Below are 8,617 nucleotides of genomic sequence, written 5' to 3'. Positions count from 1 at the left end.
GCAAGTGGATATTGTTTTCCGGCAACAGGGGGCGACAAGCCAAAAACCCTCCTTTCCGCTCGTGTGACGAAAGGTATGACGGGATATGTAGTGTTGAACGCTATATAAAATGCTCAGGGCCGCCATTGACGTCCTCTTTACTACGCGAGCCTGGGCGAAGCAGGTACGGCTTGTCGTCCTCTGGCTTCTCGTACTTAACTTCCACGCAGTAAATAAAAAATACGCGTGTTTGATGTCAACTATATTTATTTAAGAAGTCCCCATTTGCCTATTTGAGTCATTTATTACCGTAACATGGTGTTGTATGTATGTTTGGAAATGCTAACGTAGATGCTAATGCTAACAAGTCTCGTGAAGCAACGTGGCCAATGTGCGGCCTACTCGTATTCTCTCGTGAAATACCCTCGTATATTTCAAGCGTAATTTTTATATATATTTATATATATGTGTCTTTCAATCTTGAGTTTGTCAAATAGTAGCAGGCACACCATCGCGGTTTTCAACATGGTGTGTTATAAGTGTTGTTGAATAAATTGTGTTCTGTGATACAGGCACTTATAAGCAGCCATGCCCGTTGCCCGGAGTTGGGTCTGTCGCAAGACGTATGTCACCCCCCGCCGTCCCTTCGAGAAGTCCCGTCTCGACCAGGAGTTGAAACTCATTGGTGTGTAAGAGCTTATTGCTATCCACTGTTTCGTTGACTTACGTTTTTGGTTGGGCTGTAACAAGGTTACTGCATTTTTGTTGGAACATTTTATTTCGTAAAAAATGAGGTTGGATTCTGAATTATAAAAAAATAAAGGGCAGGGCATCTTTGTATGTTAAATAATGACCTTTTGGCTCATATGACAGTCATGGACTGTGGTCTTCTGTCTTTTAGGCGAGTATGGCTTGAGAAACAAGCGTGAGGTATGGAGGGTCAAGTTCACCCTGGCCAAGATTCGTAAAGCTGCCAGAGAGCTGCTCACTCTGGATGAGAAGGAACCCAAGCGTCTGTTTGAAGGTATTCAATCTACTTGTTTAATGCCACTTTGACATTTGTTGAGCCAGTGATTTAATTCTCAATCGTCTGAATTTCCAGTGTGGTCGTGAATTCCTCGTAAATGAGGCCCATTGCTCCCCTGGATGATGGAACTTGTGTTGTTTTTTGGCAAACTAAATTGCTTTTGTCACATAGGTAATGCCTTGCTCAGGCGTCTGGTGCGTATTGGCGTGTTGGACGAGGCCAAGATGAAGCTTGATTACATCCTGGGTCTGAAGGTTGAGGACTTCTTGGAGAGGAGGCTGCAGACTCAGGTTTTCAAGCTCGGACTCGCCAAGAGCATCCACCATGCCCGCGTGCTTATCCGCCAGAGGCACATCCGGTACGTTGATGACAAGACCAAATCTACACATTGGAAAAAGGGCAACGAGTCTTACGCGATGCCCGATGCTTCCTCTTCCATCAGAGGACCGCTGGCTTTTAACACCCTCCGCTGAAATGCGTTAACTATATCATCAAGGTCAATTCGGTATTGAAGCCGTATACCTTGTCAGTAAAGAATTGCCCAGAGCCAATCCTGCCAGCGGGCGCTCGGACTGACGCCGGGGGCTGTTTTAGGTAAGGCATGGGTTGCACCTCGGGCAATGGTAGCAGTCGGTTCTGGCAACTCTTCAGGCTGATGATTAAGATTGTAAATGTGCAGATTTTCTGTGGTGTCAAGAATTCCTCGTAAATGAAGCCTGTATAAAACTTCGCTACTCACACAAAGTATTTGAGGTGAAATTTCCAGATTCATTGAAAATTAATTTGATAAACTTAAAATGCTCATTTTCACCTTTTTATGTGCCTTTGAATATTTTAGAGTTTAAATTAAGTTAGCAAAGTGCATTCTCAGGTTGTTCTAATGTATCACCTGAGTGACAAACTTCTTGTGAGTAATGTAGATCACCTATGTTCAGATAAACGCCTTGAATGTGAGTTTAAATTAATTGACGTATTCTAAAGTTCCCCGTCAATCTCTACAGTGTGCGCAAGCAGGTGGTGAACATCCCCTCCTTCGTGGTGCGCTTGGACAGCCAGAAGCACATCGACTTCTCCCTCAGGTCCCCGTACGGCGGTGGACGTCCAGGCCGCGTCAAGAGAAAGAACTCCAAGAAGGGCCAGGGAGGCGCTGGCGGAGCTGATGAGGAGGAGGAGGATTAAGAACGATGTCAAATTCGGAAGCGATAAAACTTCCTATTCTGTCATATGTTCAAATAAATGTTTGGTTTGACCAACAAACTGACTTGACTTGTTGGGTGTTTTTGTATTTTTGTTCAATTGATGACACTTGTGAAATTGTGACAATTATGTTCTTGGACCTTTAAAGAAATAAAAGAAAAGCAACATTTACTGCTATCTTGATGGTAGAACCGACCGCAAAGCTAAAATGGCCGCGGCCAATCATGAAGTTAATACGTCACAACCCGGAAGTCCTTTCCAAATTTGTAGTCGAGTTCGTGAATGGCTCAACAGGGCTGGGTGCGTCTCCACCTAACAGCAATCATCCGTGTAAGTATGTTGGCTTCGTGTCGCACAACTCTTGTGTAAACTGTAATTACACTAGCTGTTTAAACAACTTAAATGTTTACGGTGTCGTGCTGTTAGCATTGACGAACGGCTAATCCCGCCCGGGTGCTGACTTTCACTTCAAACTTGTTCACCCCGCTCCGTCCATGTGGGTGGATTATTTGTTTTTCGGTAAACCCGATTTTTAAATCATTGTTAACCTAAACCAAGCCCAGGCTACGTTGACTAAGGCGAAGAAAATTTACGCGGAGCTCTTAATAATTTGGATCCTGAGTGCATTCTCAAAGGTGGCAAATGTATAACGTGCAGTCGTGCACTGAAACAAGCTTGATTCTAAATTCCCAAATTTGCGATATAAATGTATTTATCCTATCTTTCTTACAATGTGCCATATTGCTGACTATCCGAATCTACAATTTCCTCGTACATACAAATCACTAAAACCACTCCATTTGGAAGCATGACGAGTTCTCTTTATCATCTAGGTAAAGAGTATTAATTGAACTATAAATAGCCTACAATAAGTGTAGTTAGTCGTATCACACTGAGTGTTTTATTGTTGCATTTTAATTTTTTTTGACACAGTGCCAGGCGTTTTCTTCCCACAGCATTTAATGTCAATCTTACAATAAGTGCACGAGACATGTCAGAAAAGTTCTGCCACACAAGATGTAGTCCTACATCCAAACGGAAAGTTTTCCACTTCAAAGTAATCTTCCTGGAGTCTGTTGATTTTCTCAGCCTTCTCTGCCACACCTTCATACACTCCTGGAAGAATTGTTCAGTCATCACGACCATCTTATTGTTCACGTCTTGAACAAAAAATCACTTGGTTAGGTGAGTATAGTATGATTGCATAATTGTCTCATCTGCGGAGAACTGCAATATGCTCAAGCATGCTGTCCGGCCACACAACTTGCTCCTCTTCTCGTGCACTGAACCACACATCGGCTGTCCGTCTTGCCCACACGAGGGGAGACAAAGTCATTGTCCGAGTTCTTTTGTGACACCAGTCCTTGAATCCTTCTGATACACCATCTGCATGAATTAAATTATTATTATTATAATTTTTTTTTTTTTTACTTGCAGGGCAACAATGTCTCCCGATGAGCTGGTATACTTGGGAGTCCTCGCAGCGTCCATCCCGCTTGGATTCCTTTTCCGTTACCTCAGTGAGTGTCCTTTTGAGTCCTCCCACGATTTGGCCAGTTGTAATTTGTATAATTCAAATGATACCGTTGTTTACTGCTTGTCAGTGGGTGGGAGTTGGGGTCTTGATTATGTCATGTTTTGGTCTCAGGTCCTCCCGTAAAGCAGGGTGCCGCAATGCTTCTGGGCCTCTCCATTACAATGACCACCTGTCAGCTGCACACACTCCATTCGCTGGTGACGGTGATTGGAACATGGATTATTATCAAGAGCAACTGGAGGTAGTTGTTTTTTTATTTATTTATTTATTTATTTTCTTCCCCGCACATTCTTGTGGTATAATTGTGTTGTGGCTGCGTTCAGAATTAACCAATAACATTCAAGCTCACCTTAATTTGGAGTCAGCACACCCCTGCTATACTTCAAAATTCCTCTGATTAAACGTTAAATAAAGTTCAGGTGTTCTAGCAGGATTTTCCTACCTTTTTTTTTTTTTTCATTTAGACGTTTTATATCCACTGCAACTTTGTTTTAATGACATTTTTCGCTCCGACTGAACACATTCTCTTCTGTGTCCGAAGGCTCGCACCTGCGTTGAGTCTCGCCTGGACCTTTCTCTACCTCCTCTTCTTCCGGCTGGTCACATGGTTCGGTTTGTCAGCGCCGACACCTTTCGCCAATGCCGTCCAACTGCTTCTCACTCTCAAGGTACACGATTATCTGTCAATCAGAATCCAAGCAGTTATTATTATTTTTTTTTTCACTTTCTGCTCTGTGATATAACTTAGATGGTGAGCCTGGCCAATGAGGTGCACAACTTCCACATGGAGAAGAAAAAGGAAGTGAGCTCCTTCACCAGGTCTTCTGTCGTTGGTGGTCTGGCTCGGGAGCCGTCGCTGTATGATATCTTGTCCTATAGCTACTGTTACGTGGGTGTCATGACAGGTGAGTCACGAGGACCAAGTTGTGTCACTTCTCCGAGGATATGTGGAAACATTTTCATGTTGTCTTGTTGAAAGGACTTCACTTTTGCATGACTGTTCACCTTTGTCTCTCTTTTTTTTTTGTCTCATTCTACCGCTTGTCCAACATCGTGTGAGTCTATATACGTCTTGCTAGTGTAGTTAAATAGTAGAACTTGCACTCATGTATAAGGCTGAACAAATTCAAATTGAGGTGATGTAGTAAAAGACAAATTTCAAAATGGCGTGGCTGCCATTTGGTCAAAACTTGACCGATCTGCTACTCTTGCGTCAAATTGAGCCAACTTTCTGGGTTGTTTTTTGCACAACAGCCCGGTGTCTTTTTTTTTTTTTCGATACAAAATGACCCAATTTTTTTGTTTTCTTTTTGTGCAAAACTGGCAGTGGCTCAGTTCATTTTTGTTTGTGCTGTAAACCCCCGTGCATATAATATTTATTTATCTATTTATTTATTATTTTTTGGAAAATAAAATAAAATAAATAAAAGATCAGAATTTCATAGTACAGCGGGCTTGATAAGAAACATTTTTCACAATACCATGGCAGTAAAAAAAAAAAAAAAAAAATTCAGATTTATACAATAATCCATTTCATACACAGCGACACTCAATAAACTTCACACACTGTAAATTAAATAACGCTGCAACATTTAAAAGCAAATAAAAACAGAATTAAAGTTCAAGAACAAGATTTTCGAAAGCATGGAAACTCCAAAAATTTAATGGCAATCGATAACTATCTTTCCTATTTATTATGGCAGTTATTATTTTTCAAATTGCTTCAGCCCTACTTAACGTAGCTCTACTCTCTTGTCATGCTTTTCCCTTATCCAATGCCATCTCGTCCTCAATTTTCCCCATTTGTGTTTTCTTTGTCCGATGTATCCACTGTTTATTTTCATCTGTCATTTCCCCCTCATAACTGCCTTTTCCTGTCCTGCTCGTTAATTCCCCCTCCAAAGGCCCGTTCTTTCGCTTCCAAACTTACACCGACTGGCTGGAGCAGCCCAAACCTCTGGTCCTGCCCGGCTGGGCGCCGTGCCTGCAGCGGCTGAAGCTGGTGCCCGTCTTCGGTGCGCTCTTCCTGGCTGTCAACTCCGCCTTCCCTCTGGCTTACGTCCGCACCGACCAGTTCCTGGATCACAATTTCTTTTTCAGGTGACCGCACAGCATGACCCGTGCCACTGTTTACTTTAGTCCTTAATAGCCCATTTGTTGGGTTTTGCACCGAACGTCCTATCTCTGAAGTTATGTTGTTGAGAAATACCGTTCTTAAGCACACTTGTTCTTCTCTGTCTTCCTCACGTCAGGTTTTTCTACATGATGGTGGTGTTCTTCGTGTTCAGGATGCGTTTCTACGCCGCGTGGTGCGGCGCTGAGGCCGGATGCATCAGCGCCGGTTTGGGCTGCTATCCAGAACGGGCTCAATCCAAGCCCGGCGGGGGACCCACCGTCCGCTACAGGTCCCCGAAAGTGGATTGATCACACTTGAATGTGTAGTCGGCATGTATTGAAATTAGAACGCGACTGATTCATCGGTCGATTATTTCACTTCAAACATCATCCAAATCGCTGATTGTTTTTACCTCGATGCACTCTAACCATATAGTAACATTGCTCTCATTATTTATTAAAACAGAATTTTATATTGTGTACCATAACCTTTTAACATAAAATATATGAAATTTGTTGAGAAGTTCACTCAATGCTCCCGTTCACAACAACAACAACAAAAATCTTCATTTTGATAAGCAATGCTTAGGTGAGCAATGCAAGTTGTTCAAATAAAGCAAAACATAGTCAAACATGGATCAAATCTATAAATACATATTTGTGGATTATAAGGTTGCAATCCTAATGAACTGGTGTATATTTTTTTTAAGACATTTCCATATATAAGGCTCACTGGGTTATAAGGCTCTCTCTTTTTTTTTTTAAAGCAAATTAATGGATTTTAAGTGTGCCTGAAAATCCGGCAAATACGGTTATATAAATATGACACATATTCAACTACTGGTCACCCAAACATACGTATGACAACTGTTTAGGTCCTTTTAACTCCATTAATTAGATGTTTTTCCCTGTCACTGGACATTTGTGTTTCATTGTATTTATACATTTAGTTTTTAGTTCATTTAATTGTGTGTTTTATATTTTTTTGAGGAAATGGGAAAAAAGCTCATACAAAATTGACATTCATTTCATGCATTTGTAAAGAAATTGCTATATTGGCAAATATATATAGGGAACCAAAGAAGAAGTATTTATTTATTTTACAATACGGGGCCTGATTTTTTAAATTAATCGGACGATTAATCGGTAATCTGGATTTTTTTTTCCTGCAATAAAAATTGGCACCAGCCTACAAAAAAAAATCCATATCTGACAGGCCCTAATTAAAAACTTTTTTTTTTCTTGTTCTCAAGCCCCGAGTCATTGGCCGAGGAGACATACGACTTTATCACCATCCAGAACATCGACTGCTACAACACGGACTTCTGCGTGAAGGTGCGGCACGGCATGCGTTACTGGAACATGACAGTGCAGTGGTGGCTGCATAACTACATCTACCCCAACGCTCCCTTCAAGTCCTACACGCTCAGGTGAGGGAGGAAAATGCTTTGTTTTCCTGACCAGGCATTCGTTGACTGAGCTTGGTAACATATAGCAAACGCTGGTTTGAAGCATCTTCAGATTTAAAATGACAACTGTGTTCTATATTCAGGGCGGGCTGGACCATGTTCATCAGCGCCTACTGGCACGGCCTGCACGCCGGATATTACCTCTCTTTCCTCACCATCCCGCTTTGCATCGCCGCCGAGTCGGCCATGGAGGCGTCGGTCCGAGCCCGGCTGGGCCCGCGCGGTCAGAAAGTCTTCGACTGGATCCACTGGTTCCTGAAGATGCGAGCTTACGATTACATGTGCATGGGCTTCGTGCTGCTCAAAGCCTCCGACACCATCAGCTACTGGTCGTCCATCTACTTCGCCATGCACGTGCTGGCTGTCGGCTGTATAATTGTGGGCGTGGCCCTCAAGGGAGGAAGGCGAGGAGACAAGGAGAAGACAGATAAGTCGAAAATCACAAACGGCGATAAAACTGAAAAACACGACTGAATGTGATGTCGCTTGGCTGAACTGGAGGGACGTGAGGTGGGGTTTGCTCAAGACTTTTGTTGACAACCGTGCATCACACATTGTTTACGTGTTCAGTGGTGCCTTGAGATACAAGTGATCCACTTGATGAGTTTTTCAAGATACGAGCTGTCGTTGGGCTGATTTTGGTAGCTTGCAGGGAACTCAACTCAACAACTTCACAACAAGCAGCGGTTTCATTTAAATATAAAAACAAACAAACTATACATGAAACAACGAGAATGACATCATTTCCAGTCATGACTGAATCATAATAATAAAAGTGGGGGCCGATCGGCTAATATTAGTTCTTTTAAAATCGGCAAAATTCAGCTGATTTATAACTATATATATATATTTTTTTAACTTTAAATTTATTTTTCACATGAGCAGATTACAAAATGAGGAAAAAGACGTCGAGTTTTGCAGATTATTCTCCCCGTTCCTGCTTGTAATTCATATCTTTATTGCTGCAAACATCAAGGGACCAAAGACAAAATTATGTTATTAATTATATAATTTTTAAATGAATCGTCCGAGTGATCGTTTATCAGAATTTTTTTTCTGCCAAATATCAGAATCAGCACTGCCTCAAAAAAAAATTAACTATCGGTCAATTCCTAATTATTACGCATGTTTCTTCGTGTAAATCTCTGTCTGTATTAAACTGCCCCCATGTGGCCGAAGCGTGCATAGCAGAAGAAGCAGCACAATGTCCATAGAACTGATATTATTCTTTACTTTTTGTTTAGTTATTAAATTACTGTATGCGTTTAGAAAAGTAAAATATTTTACTATTTT

General features: G+C 41.7%; 2 protein-coding genes across 2 annotated transcripts; both read left to right on the top strand.

The window, feature by feature from the left end:
* Positions 1–87: 87 nt before the first annotated feature.
* rps9 (ribosomal protein S9) lies at positions 88–2,267 on the top strand. Its single transcript, XM_088307759.1, has 5 exons — positions 88–163; positions 552–664; positions 881–1,003; positions 1,178–1,364; positions 2,008–2,267. Exons 2-5 carry the CDS (start codon positions 568–570, stop codon positions 2,183–2,185), a joined length of 585 nt encoding a protein of 194 aa, XP_088163885.1. The 5' UTR covers positions 88–163; positions 552–567; the 3' UTR covers positions 2,186–2,267.
* A 195-nt stretch (positions 2,268–2,462) lies between these two features.
* Positions 2,463–8,488, top strand: mboat7 (membrane bound O-acyltransferase domain containing 7). The gene is made up of 9 exons (XM_088307193.1): positions 2,463–2,533; positions 3,641–3,723; positions 3,852–3,981; positions 4,282–4,408; positions 4,489–4,645; positions 5,645–5,840; positions 5,993–6,145; positions 7,109–7,285; positions 7,408–8,488. Exons 2-9 carry the CDS (start codon positions 3,648–3,650, stop codon positions 7,796–7,798), a joined length of 1,407 nt encoding a protein of 468 aa, XP_088163319.1. The 5' UTR covers positions 2,463–2,533; positions 3,641–3,647; the 3' UTR covers positions 7,799–8,488.
* Positions 8,489–8,617: the final 129 nt, after the last annotated feature.

Source organism: Idiotropiscis lumnitzeri, chromosome 10, assembly GCF_059441095.1.
Source record: "Idiotropiscis lumnitzeri isolate Australia: NSW breed Sydney's pygmy pipehorse chromosome 10, RoL_Ilum_1.0, whole genome shotgun sequence".
Classification (NCBI taxonomy): Eukaryota; Metazoa; Chordata; class Actinopteri; order Syngnathiformes; family Syngnathidae; genus Idiotropiscis; species Idiotropiscis lumnitzeri.
Note: the sequence above shows the minus strand (reverse complement) of the source record. Positions and strands in the feature narration are given on the sequence as shown.